The 24,799-nt window shown below is 38.8% G+C and overlaps 1 protein-coding gene across 8 annotated transcripts in view; it reads right to left on the bottom strand.

The window, feature by feature from the left end:
- The window catches only part of vav2 (vav guanine nucleotide exchange factor 2), a 201,650-nt gene that overhangs the window by 141,331 nt on the left and 35,520 nt on the right, over positions 1-24,799 (bottom strand). For all 8 annotated transcript variants that reach the window (XM_085413549.1, XM_085413546.1, XM_085413544.1 and 5 more), the window contains exon 2: positions 3,356-3,472. In XM_085413549.1, coding sequence (XP_085269675.1) covers positions 3,356-3,472 — 117 coding nt within the window. The remainder of the gene's footprint in view (positions 1-3,355; positions 3,473-24,799) is intronic.

Below are 24,799 nucleotides of genomic sequence, written 5' to 3' on the forward strand. Positions count from 1 at the left end.
GCAATGGTATGAAACCACAACAAAACTCAAAACACTAGGTTAAAAACGGGGGACCATGACGTACTGAACATCCACTTTCCATTCAAATGCAGCCTACAAGTGAAATTCACCTTGACACTGCACTATCAAGTCACTGAGCATTACTTTTATAGCTTTACACTTCACAAGTCCCTCAGTCATGGATCCAAGGCTATTTCAATCTAGAAATGGATCCAAGCAACTCTGGCTGCATCTCAAATAAATGACGCCATTTCCTTTAATGAAGACAGCAAATCTGTCAGAAAGCTTCCTTCCTCCACTGCTCTCCAGTCACACATGGAAAATTACCAAACTGTTGATAGATGGTTAACAGGTGCAGGCTAATTATGCTAATCATGGCAACAGCCAAATAAACTGATTACCATGTTCATTTAAATGACAGCAATGTTCCTTTGGTGGCTAATTAAAATAGGTTGGGAGAAAGGATCGAGGCGGCTGGGTTCGGATGGAGGGAGGTGTTTAAATAAAAGCGTTCTCTGGGGTCTACTGTAATAAGCTGTATTTCATTGGTTTAATGATGTCATAATGAATTTCTAATGATGGGGGATGGGTTAGAGCGCAAAGAATCAAAGTGTGGCGATATGTGCATGAAAGCATACAAGGGCTTCACAAAACAAGCGAGCATAAGCCGAAGTTGGATGTGGCCAAAGGTGTCTTGGGATGAAATTACTTTGATTATTAAAAATAAGAAAAGTCGGTAGAAAACATCGAGTTGGTTATTTGCTTCATCTGTTTCAATACCAGCCCCGCTGGAAAACGTAGCGGGGAGGTTTTGGAGGCACAATTACTTTGTAATAGCATTGGGCTCTTTTGGCCTTGAATCTCTCTGCCTGTGACCTGCGGAAAGCCATCATTAGAGGAAGAGATGGTGACCAGAGGCCAAGGGAGATGAACTCTGGGTCCCCTGGCAGCAAATGTGGAGGTATGAAAGGTGGATGGGGGCTGATTAATGTTTATAGAAGCTCTGCCACCAAAAAAAAAAAAAAAAAAACCCTCTCCCCAAACCCATCTGGTTTAATTCCACTCTTAAATTATAGCTTTCACTGTAGTTCCAACCAACCATTAGGGCTGTACTTAGCAGAATGCCCTGTTTGTTACTCTGATCCCAAGCATTTTCAACAAAAATTAGTACAGAAAGAAGGGAAGAATGAGATATTTTCACTGTATCCTATTCACATATTTAGGACCTAATTCATAATGTCCCATTGTTCTGTATCAGACGTGGACACGACATTTTTTGCGTCAAGGTAACAAAAGAGGATGGCTCATATAAACTGCAAGAATAAAACGTCCCTCTTTATCTTCCGTTTATGAGGCATGCTCACTATTTAAATGTATGTCACATTAGTGGGGATCTGCTCAATTCAATATATTATAATGTGATGTTTGGCCCTTAATGGAAAATCAATAGTGAGACAAGCCTGCCACCACTGAGACCATACAAAAGCAATTTCTAAATTGACATATGGAGGGCCTATGTGATTGATTCTGACTGCCGTTGGATTTTAATACCATTCACTGAAAGCTCATTGACTCTCAGATATCGTCTTGTGGTTTATCTACAAACTGCCAAATGAGTCCTTGTCTCCTTTAACTTTCCTTTCATTCCTTTTTTCCTCTTCTTTCATTGGGCCTATATTTTTCAGCCCACAGCAGGATGAGCGAGCGTGTTTAAGATCTGGAATTTAATAGATTAATGAGTAGATAACATTCCTCATTGTCATCATTCAAAAATGATGTAATATAGTTTATTCATACATCACCTCTACAGAATATTCTCCAGGCTTCAGTATAAATACAGCTTTTTCAATCAGCTGAAAGGCTACAGTATTAACATCACATAAACATGTACCACATAAGTCTTGGCACAATGGCATGAGCTGCCACCATCTAATTTATGAACATCATGCATTACATGCAGCCTGTTTTAACAGCCGAAAAGAAGCCAAGGCTCACTCTGTAGCCACACACGGTGCAGTCAAAGCTATTACATCTTCAGCAGCTGAAACCAACACGATATGTTGACCATGGCATGATTGTCTTGTTATACAACAGACACACTAGAGAAAACCATGGTTGCAGACTAGTATCTGATCAAAATTATTATCACAGGGCAACCACATTTTTTTTCTAGCCAAAGAGGTTGCCATCCCGTTTTTACTTTTTGACTAAGCTAACCAGCGAGAGATGCATGGAAAAAAGTCATATTTAAAAGCAGTGCTGTATGTTGATATTTTTAATGATATATAAACCTGGAGTTAAACCAGCTGATTTGATGATAAATTTTTTCAGGACCAGATGAAAGAAAGTAACCAGAAGTGTTTTCCCCCAGGTATGTACAACAGCTGGGTGCATCCTAAGGTATTCCCAGTTCTGGTAGAAAAATATAATCCCCTCCTGAGTTTTCTGGATCAACAAATTGGTAGAAGTGCTAAGATCATCTTCAAAGAAATCCTGATTTGATGTTAAACCACCTCGAGTGTTTTTCTTTCCTAGATGTCTGGCTGTCAAGCCAGGTACAAGGAGCCAACATGTAGCTTTGCAGTCTGCCTAAATTTTCACATTTAGGAAATTCCTCTGAGGGTCTCTGGTTAACCACTAAATACGTTTTTAAAAGTCCACTTTAATATTGCACAAAACAAATGTTCATTAAACTCTTCATCAGCTAATACTATGCACAAGTGAGTCAGACATCTTCACTGTTGGGCCAACACACATATCCCACCTTACTGTAGGCACAGATTGCAGAATGTTAGGAAAGAGTATTGCACTTAACTCTCGTCACTTAGTGACACGAGATGAGATTGCTGACCCTGAGGTGCTACACACCAAATGCTCAGCTGAGCTCTCAGCTCCACAATGACAGCTAATGTAACCAGCTGACCAGTTTGACTTTGAACTACCTTTAAACTCATGCAAGCCTTACAGGCATGCTGCACTATAATGCACATGTCTTCTACACATGCTTTTCACATTATATTGAGGGCAAAATGAGTATTCATAAGTTCCAAACAAGCAGTAGTAACAGCAGAAGAAAAACGAGTATCATGTGATAAACGCAGCAAATTCCACATTTCAAAGCTGAAAAATGTCCAGACTCAAACTCCAGCCTGTAGAACAAGATCTAATCAGAAAAATGCCACATCTTGAATGTTGTAGCCTGATTGATATTATCAGAAACACAAGCAACATCATGTCTCTAAGTAGCCAGCGCAGTTAAAGTGGGCAGTACTGTTTCTGTCCCATGCAATGTCAAAGGACATTTTGGAGACTAAACAGCTGAACATGAATCCATGTTTTGTAATGTTTAACTCACCTTGCCAAAGTCTCTGACATCAAAGAGGTCGAACGGGTCAAAGAGTTCACTGTTACGGAGCCCAAACTTGTCATGACACACCTTCAGAAATGTCCGGATGTTCTTCAAACACAGGAACTAAAACCAGAAAAAAAAGGAAATAAATAATATCATTTAATTATAAATTCACAAAACAATATGAAAGCAAAAAAACAACAACACACTCACAAAAAAAACACATCTTGGACTCATTTAGGTGTTTATCAACATGACTAAACAAGAAGTATGTTTTCCTTGGAAACATGTTGTCAGTTTAATATTATAATTCAGTGCCACAGCATTCTTGGAAATAGATAATTTCCTGGTTAATGATGGCCAGGCTGCCCCAGTTTATCCCTTCCCAATGTGTTTGTGTTGGTTTTCAGCACCAAATATGAAACTGATGATTGCTTCTCCTGAGTTTGATGGGCTGTTCCTCAGACTGAAATAAGGAGTGCAAAGAGAGGAGACAAGGTGTCCTTGGACAAGCCCAGCAGCAAAGACCTGCTCCGAGGTACACTCGACCTGATGGCTTCTGACATTTACCTCATACTGAAAGGTCTCAAAGAGTGTCCAACAACAATTACACAAATTCCTTTTAAAATGCCATGTGCAACTTACAAATTTTACAGAAATGTGAATATTCCAATGTTCAGCGTATATACAGGTAGAGACACAGTCTTACAAGTCCATGCAGTTAATGATGTTGTCTCTGAATTGCTAGGAAAGCATTCAGCTTCTTAATCTGTTCATTTTTTTTATATAAAAAGGAGGACCACACACACACACACACACACACACACACACACACACACACACACACACACACACACACACACACACACACACACACACACCACCCCCTCCACAAAAAAGGTAGGATTTAAAAGTTGATCTCAACACAATGGCCCATTTTTCTCCCATTTTCCCTTTAAAAAAAAATTGATCCAATTAAACACTTTTTTTTAAATTGCAAAAGTGCACACTTTGTGGTTTTTGGTGGGGGGTTTAACTACAATAATATTCTAATAGCATTAATGCTACTAACAGTACAGTCAAGAAGACTGGTAATTGAAATTCTAGTATTTTATCTGTGACCTATGGGCAATGGACCATACAGTTGATTCATACACCTTTGCTAACCAAATTCATCGACCTGTTATATAAAGAGTATATGCATAAAACATCTCTAAACTACACACTTTAAGCAAGATCCACTGATGCTGTAACGTAAAACTACCCTGCAGACCGCTAAACTACCCTGGCCAGTATGCCAGTCTAAATTAATGCATGACAGTCAGGCACCCTCTGTTTTTACACTGGCAGTAAAAAAAATAAATAAATTGCTGAACACTGTTTCAAGATCACAAGTTAGTGATCTTGAGACTGAAGAGCCATTTGGGGGCAATGGTTGGGAACCTACAGCAGGCAAAGGATGCTCATAATAAACTGCATAATACCCTCCTGCCACGAATATTGATGGTCTCAGTCCCCAAAATACGCCATCACACAGATAAACCTTGAGGGCTGAGGCACAGACCAATAACCGCAGTATTGAAATATTAATAAGCATAACTGCCTCCCATCTACCATCTTTCTGTGTGAAGAACAAATTACCTAGCATGCAAATCCAGATGCTGCTTAGATATGCCCTTTCAATTTTCTGCATGCAAGCGATATAAACTGATGGCCATGGAAGCAGAAAGAACACACAAAAGGAGACATAAATGAGTGAGTATGTATGAAACAAAAAACTTGATTGCTTTGATTCTAGTAAAAGCGTTGACAACATACTCCATCTTTGTAATAGCTGTTGGATAAAACCAGTAAATTAACCAGAAGCCTTGCAAGTCACACTTGATGTCTAGTTAATGTTAAAATCCTTTCAAAGGCAGCAACAATAAGCTCCAGTGGGTTTTCAGGTGCAGTATTATCCATTTTCCAGGCACTGAGAGGTGTGCATTGTGCCTTTCTGCAGCTTGATGAGCTATAGTGTGTCCTGGTGCTGCGCCTGGTCATCACCTTCTTCAGCCTTGGTTTTCACCCTGAAGGGATTGGGGGGGGGGGGGGGGGGGGGGGGGGGTGTTTGTTTTTGCAGAGCACATCGTGTTTGTTGCTATTATCTCTTTGATAATCTTTCATCTGTCAAGTATTTCTGGCATTTGATGATATTTCAGCCAGCCTCTCCTGGTCAACAGTGAGAGCCCTGCTGACTCATTCTCATTCATGTGTGCACATCTGCTTAGTCCTGGTGTCACGGGTGTGCCCCCGTAAGAGAGCCACACTGGCCTGTGAAAAGAAATGCAACTGGCTAGCAAGCCACAGTGACATTTACAGTTCAGCAACCAAGGTTATCCTGTCTACAGATCCACACGTGCTGTGAATGGGGTGAAGAAAAAAAGCTTATTTTCCCAATTCAGATAAGAAAAGGTAACATTTGCTGGAGTGGTTTACAAACGAGAGAAAGAGAGAATCTACAGATATGGATCAGCAGGCGGGAGATGTGTCTGACATTCAAATGTATATTTGGCGATAAGAAAACCACTGTAGGAATAAGCACAGTTGCTATGATCGAAGTTAAAAATAATGATAAAAAAGTAAATAAATAGAATACATATACTTTTTCTCCTAGAGTGGGAAGAGTGGGTGCACTTGATAGAAAACAGAGTATGGTCATCCCCTTAAGCTGATGTAGCCCTCAGCACAATCTATCAAGTATTACCTCAGTGTCTGGAACAAATTCAAGGCAAAGCACAGAAAATCCTGAATTTTATTTAGAGGGTTGCAAGTGCATCTCGCATTGAGACACTGATAAAAAAGAAACATCAGAATTTTAATTAAAATTCACCAACTATGTATATTTTATTAATTTAAGGAGAATTCAAAGTTACATGAACTCAGAGCAATCGTATATCCATCATTTTTAACGTTTCCTGCACAATCTGGTGGTACTGGTCGTTGAATAATAATAACACCAGCAATCACACTGGTTGAATATAAGTGTCACGTTAGCCATGCAGTTCTGTTTGTGTGTGTGTGTCTGCCACCAGATGAAAGACTGGAGGACAGTGCTTTTGTTAGCCACTGATAGCCTTCCCCATGTTGTCGAAATATTGAATGGCGCAACAATCGGAGAAACTGTGAAAACTCTTCTGAGCAAACAAAAGACTCGGTGTTAAAGGAGGCAAAGAATGTGAGTTAGAGCGAAACCCTGGGCAGGCATTCACACCATGGAGAAAACTTCGGGACTTGAGTTTGTTGAAAAAGCGGCTTTACGTTGGCATTATTCCCACCAGTCAGGTATGTAACAAAATATAATAATAATAGAACTAATACAAGCAGATGCTTTAGAAACTGAAAATGTCTTGTGTGTGGGAAGCCTGAAGGTAAGCAGTCACTTTAACTGTCTGGAACCAGGAATCTTTGGTGTCTCAGGCAACTGTATTAACCACTATAACATGGAGCCACTACCAAACAACATTACCTTTATGCTCTAGGGCCTCTATGATAAGCATCTGTCACTATTTTCCAGCATAGACTCATTAAAGACATATTCACTGATTATGAAGTCTACTTCCAAAACTTTACTAACAAAAAGAAGATAACTCCCACGTGTGGCTGTATGACTAAAACAATGGCTGTTATCGTGCTTGTTCTGCTGCGTGCACCTGATGTCTAAGAATTCTTCAAACCTACAAAACACTCTTTTTACATGGAGAAAAAAAAAGATGGAAATAGAGACGTGGTATTTTGCATAAATACCTCCCCCACATACCAGGAAAAAAAAACGCAACTGTGAACAAACAAATGAGCTTGTGTGCATTTCTGTTGAGCACACAAGTGTGTTTATTGTTTGCTTTGAGTCTTTGCCACCTGAAGGCAACGTGGTGTCAACCCAGTACTCCTCTTACTTCACTTTAGTTTGAAAATCGTGCTTCTAAAGGTGTTCAATCTAGAAGCAAGTTCAGTAATAATCTGATTCAGGCATCAGTGCAAGTATTTCAACTAAATCACATGTTTAGAAGATAGAAAGTGAAAGTCTAGGAGCAACGGAAAGTGAAAAGCAAAACAGATATGGCAAAGTTAAATACGATTTTTGAGAAAGAGAGGGAGAGAGATGGGATGAGGCTTTTTACAAGGTGGTGTGTGTGCACCACTGGAGCAATGTTCTGATTTTGACTTCTCAGTCAAACAGCAAACAGCTCTTTAAAGAGGCACACTTGTCAGGAAGGCATGGAGGAGTGCCGAGATAGAAGGCAAGAGGAAGGAGAAAAAAAAAGGAAAAAGTCAGGTAACAAAGACCCATCACATCCTTGACAAGCCCTTCCACCATATCACCACGCTACATCACACAGAGAATAATGCATTATTCCTGTGGGAGGGTGGTCCTTATCTGCACACACCCACTACATGCTCATATCTAAGAAGATACAAATTAGAACTTCCTCCTGGAACCGCACAACATCAAATTAGAGAAATGGGATGCAGAAAAGTGTGCAAATGAATATGGAAGGAGAGAGGAAGTGTAACAGGGAACTGTGACTTGTTTTTTGCTTCCCCCCCAAAAGAAAAAAAAAACTGTAGCTCTTTGGTGTCTGGGAAAAGGGGGAATGAGGTGGGGCAGATCACAGCCCACGGGGAAGAAATAACAAAAAAGAGAGGAGGTTGTATGTAAGGCTTAGAATTTAGAAGAACTGCTTCCAAATTGATCTGATCAGAACCAGTTTCCTGAATCAATTAGCCCCTATCGCTTCACAAATTAGATGCAAATTTACAAACAAAACATTAGAAAGAAAGAAAGAAAGAAAGAAAGAAAGAAAGAAAGAAAGAAAGAAAGAAAGAAAGAAAGAAAGAAAGAAAGAAAGAAAGAAAGAAAGAAAGAAACTTTGTTTCTGGTACCAGATGTGTCTGGCAAGAGTTCCCATTAAGCAAAGACAGTGACATCAGTGAAACCAAAACAACAGTAATAGTATTTTATATAAATCTAAATGTATTTTAACAGAACCATTATGATATAACAAAGAAGAGAATACAGTTTAAACAAATGAAAAAAAGTGTATGAAGAAAAAACTGTTTCTAATAAACTTGGCAGTGTATGCAGCAAGGCACATCTAACAAGTCCAGGGTGCGTTCAAAAACAACGCAATGCAGTAGGTTGTTCAGATAAACTATTTTGTCCAGACACGATAACAAGCACTAGGTATAGCTTGCAGATAAGGTTGCAAACACAGTATCGTGCATTTGGCTCACCTTATTTCCAAAGGTAGTGATTATATTTTCATTTCACTAGAGTATACTTTTCACTGTTGGACATTTTAGAACCGTTACCCTTGGGGAAACATAACTTTACCAATACATGCACTTTCAGAAGAAGAGCAATAATTAGCACGTAAAGCAATTGAAGTCAAATAAGAGGGGAACTAAATGGTGAGAGGAGAGGAGAGGGCTTTATAAGCAGCAGACTGAGGTGAGTCAGATCAGATCATCAGATACTCAGACAGTCAGTCACAGAACTGCAGTCAATGAAAGAGACTGATGCCTGTCTGGGAGCTGGGAGCCCCATGTTGTGACTAGAGGCTGTGAATCATTCTGTATCTTTACAACAGCAGGAAGAGAGCCATCAGCAGGTGAGGGAGAGCAGCAAAAAGGAGCTCAGAAAGACTAAAGCATAAGGCTGACTAAGCTGTCTAAACACACACATTTGCACACCTACCAAGATGCACGTGCATGCATCCAAACGCAAAGGTGATCATGGATCTCAAATATTTTGTTAATGATGCAAGCAAGGGAGGCAAATGCTTTCTGGTAATGAGTGGTCTATGCTTTGTAGTGATCAGCACTCAGTCTTCCCAAATATGCCTCATCCAAGTGCTAAACTCGAGACATAAAATCTCCATTACACCAGCTGTGTAATAACCCCATTCAGCCTAAATCACTAGCCAACAAAGGAACAAGGTGAGGGGAAAAAGAGCTTCAAAAATTCACAAAACATTTCTACCAGATTGCTAGTGCTGTGAAATGATAAATTAATATTTGTAAAATATTTGACATATATTACTAGATTTAGTAGATATTAATAATATATGATGGATGGTTATGACTATAACCTAAAAACAACCAGAAGGGTCAGACAAAGTTAATACTTTCAGCCTAGTACAAGCAGCATAAGCACATGCATGTTACATAATGCTCATAATTCATAATTCTCAGCGCTGTATTCATTTGCACATGCTGTTTATACCAAACATTTTGAGCCACTCATTAGCAATACAAAACAATGCTCTTTTTTCTTTTTGCACATTAAAACACCGCTGCAGCACATTCACAGGCAGACTCTGGTCAATGATCTACCAAAAGCCTATTTGGCAAATCACAAATGCACGACAGAGTAAAAGTTTAACAGTTTTACTACTGTTTATGTTAACAGCTGCCATCTAAGATTGGCAGTTGGGGTGTTCTGACTTTCAGAGTTTAAAATTCAACCTGAGAGGCTGTTCCAATTGAAAATGATGATTTCCAACTACAAGTAGAAAGAAACTGAAAACCAGGAAACACCCGGTGTCAGTGGTATCTTTATTATTACTGGTTATTTACCTAAAATAAAAGGTAACAAAGAAAACTGATATATTCTACTTTAGTTAGAAAACTTGCATGCTGTTATTTTTAATTGACTGCTCATATTGGGTATATAATTGGCAGTCTTTAACAGCTTTTACATCTAATTTTGTAAAGTCACTTTGAGGTGATCTCCAGCTTGTTGTGTTGAGCCATGTTTTAAATCCCATAATTTTCAGCGTAATTACCAGTTTAGCAAATTGCAAAGATATTACATCGCTAGCTGGCTTTATCAAAAAACTACTTATCTGTTATGTGGAAACTGAATACCAAATAGTCTTTAGCATTTGCCCCACAAATTATCATGAGGTCTTACCAGTGTCAACGCCAGTGAGTTAAGCTCTCATTCTTGTCAGGCTATCATGTTGTATCTATTCTCTTTTAAATGCGCAAAAAAGGAACAAACAAAATCAATATGAACACGAGTGCAAAGTTCCTCTCTGTGTTCTTGGGACTTCCTTATTTGTGATCAATGTCTGCTTTGATGAACATTAAAAGAGCCAATGATTCATCTGAGTTTCCAGGGCTGCAGACATGCAACGGATGCAAAATGAAAGTTACATTTAAAAATAAAATTGAATAAATGCATTAGGAATACTTGGACAATATGTTTAAGTAAACCATAGTTTTATCTCAAATTGCAACAGTTTTTCCAATCCACACCCTAGTGCACATGGCTGGCTGAGCTATAGTAAGTACCAAGCTAATACAAGGGTGGCACGTGCCAGGTGACACTAAGAGTGGATTGATAGGCACTGGGGCTCTTTTGCTTCACTTCCAGGTCACCCAGATGTTAAAGTGAATGAGGAGACAGGCCCTGCTCCTGCAAATTAGAGAAGAGGACACTGCATGAATAATTCATGGCAATAGTATGCAAATGTGTTAATCTTATCCTATTACCCCTAAAAGCCTGTAAGCAGGGAAGGATTGACCACAGTTTTAAATCTTGTACAACCCTTAGCAGTCGAGGCAGAACTGCTTCGTTAGTGAGGCTCACGTGGCCCATGTTAAAATATGGAAGTTAAATAGGCTACGTACATTTTTTTAGTGAGGTTAATCTCCATTACAAAGGAAGATAATTCAGCTTAGAGCATCATAGACTCCAGTGGAAGAAAGTCACCACAGCTGTAGAGCATAATTTAATCAAGTCTACCTTCACCCTTACACTGGCTACTCATAAAAACACAAGCACTAACACTGGGTATGAGATCAGAAGCACACAGTGTGAGGAAGAATGCATTAGTTGCACAAGCGTAACAAGCCATCAGTAACATGCTTCCCACATGAAAGTAGTGAACCTGAAGATAACAACAACAACAAAAGAGTCATCTTCATGGGAATGAAAAGCCTTTTTCAATGGGAGAGAGTTAAAGGTAATGTTGAAAAAAGGAGGAATGGTGTGTCTTAACGTACTGTACTTTCCTCCTTTTTACCTTTTGATGTGGAAATGACCAACGCTAGGAACAAAGAGCATGCTCTCATGGATAATTATGTGGGAAAGGAAATGGGACCTTAACTACAACTTATGAATGAGTTAAAATTACTAGTAGCAGTGCAAGATGGGATACTATTCTTTATGGATTATCACGTCATTATGTTAATTTTATATATAAAAAAAGATAAAATTCCCCTCTCGTTCATTTGGGCGGTCTATCCTTCGAGCTCAGGTCCTGTACCAGAGGCCTGGGAGCTTGAGGGTCCTGCACTCTTCTGGAGAGTGATCTAGGATGTTGTTCCTGGGATCTGCTGGAGCCACTTGCCTAGCTTGGGAGTCACTGCACCTAGTGCTCCGATTACCACTCGGACCACTGCTACCTTCACCCTCCACATCTTCTTGAGCTCTTCTCTGAGTCCTTGGTACTTCTCAAGTTTCTCGTGTTCCTTCTTCCTGATGTTGCTGTATCACTATGGTATCACTATGTTCATAACAGTGGTCTGTTCAGTAGTCACATGGTTAACCACTCTCATCTAGACTGTTGCATGTATATAACTATTTCAAGAATTGTGATTTTATAGAGAATGAAATTAATGTTTTTACTGATTCCTTCACTAGAACTACAGGTCAGGTCTTCCTCTGGAACATCTCCTGAATGGACTGCCACAATTTTTGTACATATATTCTCAAATCCCAGATGGAGCACTGCAAACAAAGTCGGCAACAAGAAGAGAACTCCTTAAAGCAGCAATGTGCAACAATGAACACTGTTGACAACTGAAATGCAGGGCAATAAAACTGAAGTTTATTGTTGGAACGAGAGGCTCGTTCTTTGCTTTCACCTGTATTTGCAACCAGCTCAACTTGTATGTGCCTTCAGAGTTAAAAACTTTGTATGAATATAATGATTGGCATCAACACAACTTGATTATGAAGTCATCAGCACTGTCACTTTGCAGTGACAACTCTGCCACTGATTGCATTTGTCACAAAAATTGCTCAAAGAATATTGCAGAGGAAATGAAAACACATGTGATTGGCGCAGAGCTGACAGAGAAAATGGAAATGAGTTAAGGAACAAATGCATTTGCCACTTAATTCTACATTACCTGAATTTCCTATTTCAGATTTTCTTCTTAACCTCCCAAATGTGATTCAAACAGATTCAAGATATGTTTTCTTATATTTTCTTATGTTTTAAGTTTCAAAGAATCAGGCAGACAGGAGGCTTTCTTCCTCCTTTCTGCAGGTGTTGTTCAAACTGTTTTACGCGTATGAAAAGTGTCTTCTCAATACTAAACCAAAAATCTAACACAGGCCAAGATGTTCAAACATCTTGGTGCATTATGCAGCCCTCCAGGTACAATCTTCTCTTCATATAAATACAAATCTGTGTTGTATCTAAGCAACAGGCCATGTTGCTGACCCTCCGGAGAGGAGTGTGTGTTTGAGGCATTAGCTGCAGACTTAAAGCTTGATGAATGTGTGGAGGAGGTCCACCGAGAATCTTAGACACCCATGGATCAATGGCCAGGTAATTTATGACACGAGGCCATGGAGAGGAGAACTGCATCTATTCTTTTTCCCCTGTGAGTTTCCCTCACAACGTGAGACTCATTGCGGTGATTTAGATTCACAGTAAGATAAATTACCCATTAGCTCTCTCCACACAAAACAAAGGCTCAAAACAAATACTCATTTTAAATGCATAGTTTAGACAAAATGATCCTAACTTAACCGAACATGGCTACATTCGTTAGGCTCATTAAGTCACTGCCTTGTATAATATGATGCAGAGCTGCATTTCCTTAAGGCTGACTCAAAGAAGGCTGAAAAAATAACTATGAATTGAAATCTGTATAGACTTTTTTTTTTCCCCTTCCATTTTTTTTTTTTTTTTTTTACATAGCACACATACAACGACTTTAACATTCTCTTAACATTTCAGATTCATCATAAGTAACTTAATTAAAAACACTTCTGTGGCCCCAAAACAAATTATGCTTGTAGTGAAAAACAGAATCAGATACAGATGAATCATATTTCACTGGAAGCCAAAATCACCATATGAGCTTCTGGCAACCAATCCGAACAGATGAGAGTGTGAAACACACTGATAAGCTTTGATATGTCTCTATATTTTTCCAAATTACAGACTGTTAGTCACACATGCAACGAATCCCAGAATAACAAAAGAAAAAAAGGAAAAATAAATTGCAGAACTCTATGCAGTCATGTGTTCTCTATGATCATCATCAAGCATGGCCACCTATACAAAAGCTAAAAATTTGGCAGTTTTCTGGTCTGGAGCATTCAGGTATGAGTTAACACGAAGAAAGCTAGGTCAGAGTGTGCAGAGAAATGTCAACAAAAAAACCATCGCAGACTCTATAGGCCTAAGTTAGCATGTTTTGTTTTTTAAGAAACACTGAAAAAGTATGGATTGGTAGGAGAAAGCCTATTCTCTCTAAAAAGAACATGGTTAAATGGCTTAGGTTTGCCAAGTTACATCTGAACAAACTACAGGACCTCTGGAACAATGTCCTTTGCACAGACAAACACAAAGACAACTTGTTTGCCTGCAATGTACAGAGGCACGTTTAGAGAAAGCCAAACTCGATATATCAGCACAAACACCCTATACCAACCATTAAGCACACTGGTGGTTTGGGCTTTTGCAGCTACAGGGTCTGAGCACCTTAAAGGCACTGATCTCTCTGAACTCCTCTTCATTCCAAAGTATTAGAGTATAATATGAGGTCGTGTGTTGACAGCTAAGACTGTCTTATGCAACAGAACAATGACCCGAGTACACCAACAATCTACAACGGTGGCTGAAAAAAAACCTGTTGCACTAACCCAATCAAATTCCAGACCTCAACACTATTGAAATCATGGGCAGGAGATGGAGAACAAACAATGTGAGAGACTGATAAAATCAAACAGAAAACTATTACCTCAAGTTATTGCTACTAAAGGTGGTTCTACTGTACAAGCTACTTAATCATGAATTGTACTTAGTGTTTCACAGGATTTAAGTTTTGATTTTCACATGGCTGCAGGTGTATTTGAGAACACAAATGTCAAACAAGGTTTTCTCAAAGATTAAATAGTCCTGTACTATTCCTTTTGCAGACTGGGGCAGCCAGGGATCCACCAACCTTCCAATTAGTACAAATAAAGAAATACATTATGCCAAAAGTCAACAAGCTAGTGCTGTCTATTTGTCAGCTCTTTGTTTAAGGAGGCTATCAGGTACACTGAGGGGCTGCGGCTCTGTGCTCTAGATGCCTGTGATTATCTCCAAGGTGACTAATGCTATTAACATGGAGAACAGCCTGTTAATTATCCAACTGGCTGTGGGACCGAGCTCAGCCCGCTTCAATCATCATACAGCTTAGATGTGACACACAATGCACCAATCAGCCAATTTACAGATTAGGTGATTGGACGGGTGGATGCTGTAAGATATAGTTTATATACTATCAGTGATATACTGGACAATGGTGACCTAAAACTGCAATGAGGTGTCCATTACCTAGGAGGTAGAGCACGTCATCTACTAATTGGAAGCTTGGTGGATCCCTGGCTGCTCTAGACTTTATGCTAAAGTAACTTGCACTACATAAGAAGCACTCCCGTTACAACAACAGGCTTAACAAAAAGCTGTCTGAACAGCAAACAACTCGTTCACATAATGCATGCATCTAATCAGTCAGTCCGTATCCAATGTAAATTTATATTCTTCATGAAAAAGCCATAGAAAAATATGGTACTCATATAGTGCTTTTCGACTTTATTTAAGCACTCAAATTGCTTTCTTACCACAAGCCTCATTTATCCATGCACACATCCATTTTTTTTCTCTGTCTCAGTGCGATTAACCTAATGCTCACACACTCACACAGATGCATTAGGGGTAACTCAGGGTTTAGTATCTTACCCAAGACTAGAGGGTCCGAGGATGGAACCATCAATTCTGGTATGCGAGCTGTTGCTCTATATAAAATACCAGACCTTCAGCATCCATTATACTTTTTTCCCTTGAAATTTCCAATGTCTTTATTAGGATAATAGGAAATAATTACTCTCAGCTTAAAGTCACACCTATTTATGATTGCCCAACTTTGATAAATAGATTATTATTTAGACTCAGCAGAAGGAAAGGCGCATTGCTTCTTACTGCAAAGTATTTTTGGCCTCTGCTTTGCCCATTACCGTCTGAATAAGGACTGAATATTAACAGCCTTTTCATTCAGACAGAAAGATTGCTCCTGATAAACACTGAGTGTTGTTTTCTATCAAAAATGTATATAATATATACATTTTTGATCTATATGATGTCCGGTTTGCTACTTTAAACAAAGTTATGTCACAGAAAAAAAAAACTAACATTTATAAATATTTATAAATATTACTGTAACTGTAACTTGTATTTTTCACTTCTACAGTTCCTTTGTATAGTCCACCTGATCTTATATAATATTCTGTAATAACAGCGTTTATTTATTTCAACAAATATTAAAAGCAACGTGACAAGTGTCAATACAAATTAATCACAGTTAGCTTGGATTTCAAGAGCTGCTTGCAATCCTATAATTACTGCCTACATTGAAAGGGCGTTATTTCTTTTTTGGGGGTGGCTTTCCTCAACTTAGTCACGCAACCATCAGGCCTTAATGAAGCAACTCTGTTTACACTTTAGCTTGACAGCTTAAGGTCAGTGAATCCTGTCCTCTGTCACAATGTATCACAATGACATCAAACTTTTTTGGCCCTGATCACCCTGTGTAGTTGAGTCAACAACATTATGTATTGGGAGCACACTTCCTGTTTACATCTCTGCTGCAAATTACAAAGGAAAGCTTGTTGGCACTGTCCCTCACAATTAATCATGAACAACACTGTCACAGCGGTAAGAAAAACACAGACAAAAAAGCCCTTACAAAGCATGCAAGTCATCGCCTGCTATGTTTTTATATATTTCTGAGCTTTGCTGCTTGAGAAAACCCGTCACTTCATGACAGTTAATTATCCATTTACACTGCTCGTTCTACATTATCAAAGGAAACAGTCATAAGTTATCAACAACTGTCTTTATGATCTTCGATGCTCCATTCCAGTTAAAATTGAATTAACTTTTTGCATATCTGTGATCCACCTGTCCTGGGTCCTTCGAGGTAGACCGGAGCTAAATCTGAGACATCAAAAAGCAGACAGCAAAAGGGCTTAACTTATCTTTTTTTTAAACACAGTCAGAGCAAGAAAGAGAGACGTCTGGAAGAGTAAAAGAAACAAAGAGCCTTGTCAGACGGATACAGCAATGGTGGATAGCAAGGCAGGATCAAACGTCCAGTTTCTGCCGGTAATCCTCCTCAAGAGGAGAAGCAGGGGAGGTGGGAGATAGGGCAGGAGAGGTGGAACGGAGAAGAGAGGAAGCTGGTTGCTGTGCCACGGAAAGCAAATGTTACTGGCTTTTTCATCCAGCAGGCGAGGCGACACCAGCCCCTCCACAGCTCTCCAGACTGTCTGGCACACGGGCCACAGGAGGAAACCTTTGGAAAGATCACAGCCCAAAGCCTCAAGCGTGGAAAGACTATGTGTATATTATGTGTGTGTGGGTGTGTGTGAGAGTGAGAGGGAAAGAGAAAGAGAGAGTGTGCATGGCCATATGTAGCTGCTTATGCCTTTCAGATGTAACACTGTGGCTGTCTCTTAATTGGAGGCTTTAGCCCACGTACAGTGTCTGTAATCCACAACATGGCAGCAGTATAAACAGACCCCAAAAATACAAGGTTACACCTCTTTTCATGGCTCAAAAGATATGAATATGAGTGGTCTATTTCTGTACCACTGTATGGGCGCAGTGCACTTCATGTGAAATGCTATAAAATATTTCATGTTAGCTTTAAAAATGTACCAGAAACAGAACATTAAGACAAATCAATCTCTTTCCTTCACATTTTAACAGCTTCTACAGATTTTTCATGATCACACTTCACCATGAATGTATGTGCATTTAAAATACCAATCTAGTTGAACTTACATGCATTAATCCGGTGTACAATGACTCAGTGTACACTCAGTGTAGACATGGATTGACATATGCTTCCATCTAGATTACATCTTTCTTTTCCTCCAGTTAAGTACTGCTTATTTCAGCAAGACAGTGCTAAATAACATAGATCATCAGCAATAGGATGGGGCAGCTGTGGCTCAGAAGGTAGAGAAGGTAGAGTTACTGATCCAGGAGTGCAAGTGTTTGTACATTTATGTGCAAAAAACACTTATGTGCATGCGATTAGTAGTAAGAAAGCGATTTGAGTGCTTGAATTGACTAGAAAAGTGCTACTTAAGAACCAGTCCATTTAAAAGATTGCACTCTAAACCTGCCTGTCTTCATTCGACAATCACCGGGAAAAAATTATATTGAGTCACAAGCAAAAAAAATGTTTTTTATTTCTTTCCTTTGAAGTTACTCAGGTTCTGAGACTTTAACCTGGCTATGCTTCTTTTTCTTATTAACTGCTTTTAAAACAGCAAAAACTGAAACTATCACAAATGAACACCCAAGGCATTACATTTTTTTGAGAGAATTGTTGACACCTCTCTCTATAACCATCAGAAACATTAACATTACAAACGGCTACATAGGCGCATTCAGCTGTCTTACAACAGAGGCTCTCAGTGACTGACACAAGCCCTCTCCCCAAAAAATGATTCTCCTGAAACTAAGTGACTCTGTGGCACTAACATGCCATTATATGCTCTACAATTTACTGCAAACTAGCACAGAATTAAATTTCAGCCAGTTTTAAATATTATTTTCATCAAATCCATTTGTGCTGACCCTCAAAAATCACAAAAAACAGAAATCCCAGAGGAACTGACTGAATGTCTATGAAAAAGGAATAGTTTAGTGTTATTTAATTGACTGATGCATAACAGAAGTATGGCCAAGAAAATGAAAGCAGTGAAAGAGCAACACAGCCGATCGCAAACTGAGAAAAGCGATGCTATGAGCTATGGTCTCAGAAGCATCCCTCAGGGCAGAGGTGAGAGAATCTGAGAGGCAGAAGCAGCTTGATAAACCAGCTCTCTCCACTCCATCTCCCACATAGCTGGACACTGCCTGCAGCATATCTTTAAAAATAGGAGGGAGAAAAAGCTGTCACTTGGATTTAGCCTACTTTTCAACATGTGCATTAATTTCAAAGCAGATGGCAAAAAAGGAGAGTGGGTTGAAGGGAGGGGCATCTCCTAAGCTGTTGAATGACAGAGTGAAGTGCTTCACATGAAAGAGGGAACGGAGAGTGTGGCGACCTAAGAAAACAGGGACAGAAATTGTTTAGAGGCACATTACAGCCTTATCATGTAAAGATGATATTCTGTATCGTTTACTGCTATTAGATGTCAGCATATCCAGCTCAGGTTAGCAACATCAAAGGAGCAAGTTAAGATAAGATAAGATAAGATAGAACTTTATTAATCCCTCGGGTGGGTTCCTCTGGGAAATTCGACTTCCAAAAAAAGCACAGCAACGACCAAAGTTACAGTTACAGAACTGTTATATATATATATATATATATATATATATATATATATATATATATATATATATATATATATATATACACACACACACACACACACACACACACACACACACACACACACACATATATAAATACAGAGACAAATATAAATAAAATATACAAAGGGGATAAATAGAATAAATAGGAATAAAAATAAAAATACAAGTGAATTGCACATTTCAAGTATTGAGTCTATTGCACTGTTGACTAGTTGTCAACAGTTGTCAACTAGTTGACTAGTTGTGTTCAGTAAGGAACTCACTGGAAGTATTACTCCACCAAACCTTTTATTGATCTGTGTATCTATATTTCACTTATAGGCACTTATCATCTAAGCCTGCCAGCGAGATTTGCGAGCTAAAAGGATCCAGGTATAAATCAAAGATATTTTCAAAAAAGGAATAAAAGAAGAGCAATTGAGAAATACATCTTAGTATAGATACTAGAGATGGACCGATCCAATATTACGTATCGGTATCGGTCCGATACTGACCTAAATTACTGGATCGGATATCGGAGAAAAATAAAAAATGTAATCCGATCCATTAAATATCACGAAAGCGCCTCACAAAACTTGCAACACGCCGTAACTCACCTCAGAACGTTAGCACGTCGGAGCAGTATGCATCACGTGATAGAGCAGCTGTGGCATGCGGGACCTGTGGTGGTCTGGATAGCATTTGGAGCTTCGCTAGCAACCCGGCATTTCATCTCCGACAAAGTTATCCCCGAGAGAAGTAAAGCAAGTGTGTAAGTCCATCTCTGAATGTTTGTAAAGCATTCCTGCGTTAAGCTTAACGAGCGACTGCCTCTCGCTCTCCGGCTGCTACTTCAATCGTGAAACTGCTTAAATGATCAGCTGATCGGCTTTTCTGTCGCGAGTCCGTCTCTCTTGTTTGTTTTTGGCCCACTTTGCACCAGAAAGAGGAAACCAGCGGCTGAACAACAGCAGCACGTTTAAGCTTGATAAGCTGTTGTTAGAATTTATTTATTATTACTTTCTACTCCAGGATCTTTTTCTACGTAGCTGACGCTGGTAACTGTGCAGGGGCGGATCTAGCAAAGTTTAGCCAGGGGGGCCGTAGGGCATTAACTGGGAAAAGGGGGCACAAAGACATACTTTTCTTTCTTATTCTCATTTAAAATGTCTAGCTTTTAATAAATAATTATCTGACACACAAAGTTTTAATTTGATGTAAAATGAATAGAAGTCAATTACTGTATATAGTGACTATTAAGTCTAATATATATACCCTAGTAAGCTATAGTACTTTTTCCTTTGAGAAGGTACCATCTGTGCAGTCTGCAATTTTGTTGAAGAAAGATGTTGAATCTATTTAATATTTCTTGAAAAATAATTGATTTCTGTGCATTTTTTTTCACACTGCATCAAATTAAGGTTGATTACGTCGATTAAGCATCATGAGGTGGAGCGTGAGGGGTGGTTCCCTATTTTTTATTTATTTATTTTTGTTGTTGCTGGGAGTTGGAACCCTATTAGTTAGGTTGCTTAATATTTATGCTAAGTACTCTTTAAAATACCAGAATAGGGAGGATGGTGTAGGTTTAAGTTTATTAGATTGATCAGTATTGCTGAACTATGAAATATTTTTTTTGTATACAGGTATAACAGAATAGCTTTAGTGTAGTTGTTGTTTTAAACTTGAGTATGAACTTGCAGACTTGCAAAATGCAGCAAGATATTTTAAAAAACAGTTTTGTTGATTAAAAAACACTATATCGGATTCATATCGGTATCGGCAGATATCCAAATTTATGATATCGGTATCGGTATCGGACATAAAAAAGTGGTATCGTGCCATCTCTAATAGATACATCTCTAAAGAGAAACATCCCCTGCAGAAATTGCCAGCAGTAAACAGCTCAGCTATAAAGATCTCACAACCCCACACAGCGCTGATAAAACTGTTTCTATAAGCTGGGAGCAAGGTGAAGCAATCAACTCATCTGCAATCAGTCTATGTGTAATTAATTAACATGCAAGCCCGATGAGAGTTAAGCCTATGCACAGTCAGTTTGGTAAATCATATTACAAACAAGCTGTCCTCAAGGACAATCATTAATCATAAGATCAGCCATCATGACGAGTGTCCTTGAGGCATCTTTCCAACATGTGTTTGCTGGTCTGAATTACAGGCTTACCAGCTTCTCTAAATGCTTCCATAATGAGGTATCAAAATCAACACACCTATGGGAATTTCCTTATGTATTCATTTTTGAAAATTGCTAAAGCATGTTAGTTATTCTCATACACTGTTAAGAGAGGATCTGTCTGCTTCGGAGAGGAAAGGGGCAATGAACTCGGAGAAAGAGCATGGAGAAGTGCATCTGATGGGAGAGATGAAGGTGAAGAAATCGGTTTCTTTGTCCCAATCTAAAACAATGTGACACCACATCCAACATGCTATGAAAACCTGAGAGAAAGAGAGGAACTGAGAGCAATCTTAAAACAAACAAATAAGCCTATAAAGTGATGCAACTGTCTCCAAAGGCAGAAAACAGCTATACTCTTTAAGGGTAGAAAGCTAGCCAATTGAGGCAGAAGGCCCACAGGCAACAAGTGAAACCAACTGCAAACTGTGCCATCACCACAAAAAAGAAAAAAGAAAGAAAACAAAACAATTTCCATCTTCACTCACAATAAAACCGACTTACTGTAAAATTCACTTTCCTACATAATTGTTAGGAAGCAACACACCTAAAAGAAGTAGATTACACTGGCATGTGTATTCAAACTAAGTAGACTTACAAATCTGAATAGGTCAATTGTACTTTAATCAGCTTACAAAGATAAGAAACTCACTCTTTTGTAGTCTAAAGGTTCTTGTCAGGGAAAAAGGTCTCTGAAGAAAAATAAGCTCCACACGATCTTCTATGACTAACCAAATGTTTGATTCATCAAACCTAGATTGATCTGTGCACAAAGATGCAACGAAAAGAGGACAGTTAAACTGAACTGTGCATTTTGAACGGCCAGAATTGTTTCTTGGTTTGACCCAACCCAAAACCAAACAAACAACAACAAAAAAAAAAAACACCTGATAGAAATAATGTAATAAGATGACCTTTAAACTCTTGAGCAAGAGTTGCCTGAAGATTTCTGCATTAAGATCAATAAAATGTCATTTTGAATAAATTCCTCTCCACTTTGCTGAAAAGCTTCTACAAAGCAAATCATCAACAGTACATAGCAATTTAAAAATATAAATAAATAAAGAAAACCTGATGCAAAACAATATTGCTCTTCGAGCTCTGACAGATGGATGTTGGCATTCTCTGAATAAACCATGATGAAACAATAATTTCCATCAACCCGCTGTACACACTGGGTGTCACACCACCAGCTAAAACTGGAGCTGCAGCGGGTAGATGTGGAGAGAGGCAATTATTTGGATACTGTTGTGAGAGAGTGGGAGTGTTAACAGTCTAATACTATTTGAACATGGATATGGTCCACTCTATTACATGCAGGGGAGCAGGCAGAGTAATGGAATATTTGATCAGCACAGAAAGCACAACAGCTCAAACACTCTGGCTATAATATCTAGATGTCAGACAAGTCAACCATCTTTTCTTTTTTTTTCTATTTTAATCAACCTGATGTAGGGAAACGGAGAGAAAATTTTTTTATTGAGCATACAGTGTGCGTGATTTTTTTTTCCTTTTTGTCTGGCCAGATTTGCTTTTTTTGCATATAAGGGACCTGAGGAGGTGAAAGAAATAAGTTCTCACCAAGATGTTCCTTCTCCTTTCCCATTGATGTGTAACATATCTGACAGGCTGACAGCTGATAAGAAAAATAATAAAAAATCTCAACTTGTTTACTGAGGTCCTGTTACTTGCCTTACATCATCCACTCATGTCCACTCATGCCAGCGATGACTGGATGATATGGTTGAAATCTACAGTGCAGTGCAAAAGTCTTGAGTTACTCCCATTTATTTGTACTTTGATAGGAAAATGGTAAAACCTAGGATATTCCAAAGAGCTTCTCTGTCAAGATGATCCTACACTGCCTTAATAATGCTGAGATCCAAGTTCCCGTGAGGCCACTCCATGACTGACAGGGTTCCACTGTGTTTTTCTATCTAGGTTTGCTTTTACTGCATTGTCATGCTGAAAAATGAAGCCTTTTTCAACAAGATGACTTCCAGCTGGAATATGGTAGATCGAAATCTAATGGTACTTCATTTACAGTTCCATGAACCTGATGTAGGGATGAATTTTGACATGATCCCCAATACTCTGGGGTTGCATTTAAGCCCCAAACTATGACAGAGCCTTCAAAGTTTGTCACAGACAGCTGTAGACACTCTCTGATTTTCCCCTCATCCAATCTCTATACATATTGATGACAATTTGAACCAGTTTTTTAAAATCTGGATTCATCTCTCCATAAGACCTGTTTTCAATCCAGTTCTTATGTAATTTGGAATACCTCAGCCTTTCCTTCTGGCTTCTTTACAGGCACCGTTGCACTGAAACATTTCTGATGAGGCTTCCACGAAGAGCAAATGAATCAACTGAAGTGCCAAACATGTCTCTCAGGTCCCGTGTCGGGGTTTTGATCTTTCCTTTCCTATTCCTTAAGGTTATGATTTTAAGATACTGCTCATTTGCTATATATGTTTTTAGGCCTGACACTTATAGTGTTGTCTTCCACTTGTCCAGTTTCCTTAAATTTTATGAAGAATTTTAAAGGACACACTTCATACCAGGTTTTTGGCTAACAGCTCAGGGAGACCTGCCTAATGTAGTATCCAAACTAACTCAAAACAGCTAAATAATGGAAGTCCTTTTTTTTTTTTCTTAGAATAAAAAATAAAGCAAGATTTCACACTCAGCTTCTTAACATTAGCAATGTGTACATGAACCTCTCACTTATCCGCATACCCAAATACTTCTATGCATGTACGCTTTCAATGGATCTGCTATTAGATGAAACAAAAAGTCTAAACAAAAACGAATTAACTATGTTTTTAAAATGTAATATAAAGGGACTTGTACATGCTATTGGTAACAGTAATGAAGTAAAATCTCCCTTGTGACTGGGGCTATTCAGGATAAAAGAAAAACAAAAAAACAGGTGTGTTTGACATCACAAATATCTCATTGTCTGCTCAGCCTTCACAGCACTTCCCGACAAAATTCGGTGGAATTTTCATACCAGGTTACCTCACTATTAACAGACACATTAGCCATTTGAATAACCTCCTGTGCGATCTAAACAAATCAGACATAGTGAGATTCACATCCTGGGTTACAACAGCTTTTGGATGCCTATTAAATGAGTTCAAGTGACTGAGCTCATGTTTTAAAATCAGATTTAACCATACAACAATCTCATCTTAACCATGTGCCTGCCCACACACAAACAGACAATCACTAATATTGTTGCTAGGATTCTATAATGTAAGGGTATGAAGAAAGAAGAAATGTCATGTCATGGATAGTTTTTGTTCATCATACTCACATACAAACATCATACTCATCATTACTTGGTATATTTACAAACGCACCGGTACTTCGAGGTACATTAGCGCAATCTTTTTCAAGGTGTCTTGGTGGTTATGCCACAATTCTTCTCTGTAGTGGCTGTGTAAGTTGCTCCAGTTTCTTAGAGTGACTACACAATGTTGACATCAGGACCCAAAGGGGCATCAAATATGTTCCAGAACTCTACTAGTTGTAAAACTAGCTCACTATGACTCTTGCTGTTTCTTTGGGCTTGTTGACACTGCAGAATGATTTTGGGACTTC

This window comes from Rhamphochromis longiceps, linkage group LG7, assembly GCF_057381845.1.
Source record: "Rhamphochromis longiceps isolate RC_006_pf linkage group LG7, R_longiceps_female_GT1.1, whole genome shotgun sequence".
Taxonomy (NCBI): Eukaryota; Metazoa; Chordata; class Actinopteri; order Cichliformes; family Cichlidae; genus Rhamphochromis; species Rhamphochromis longiceps.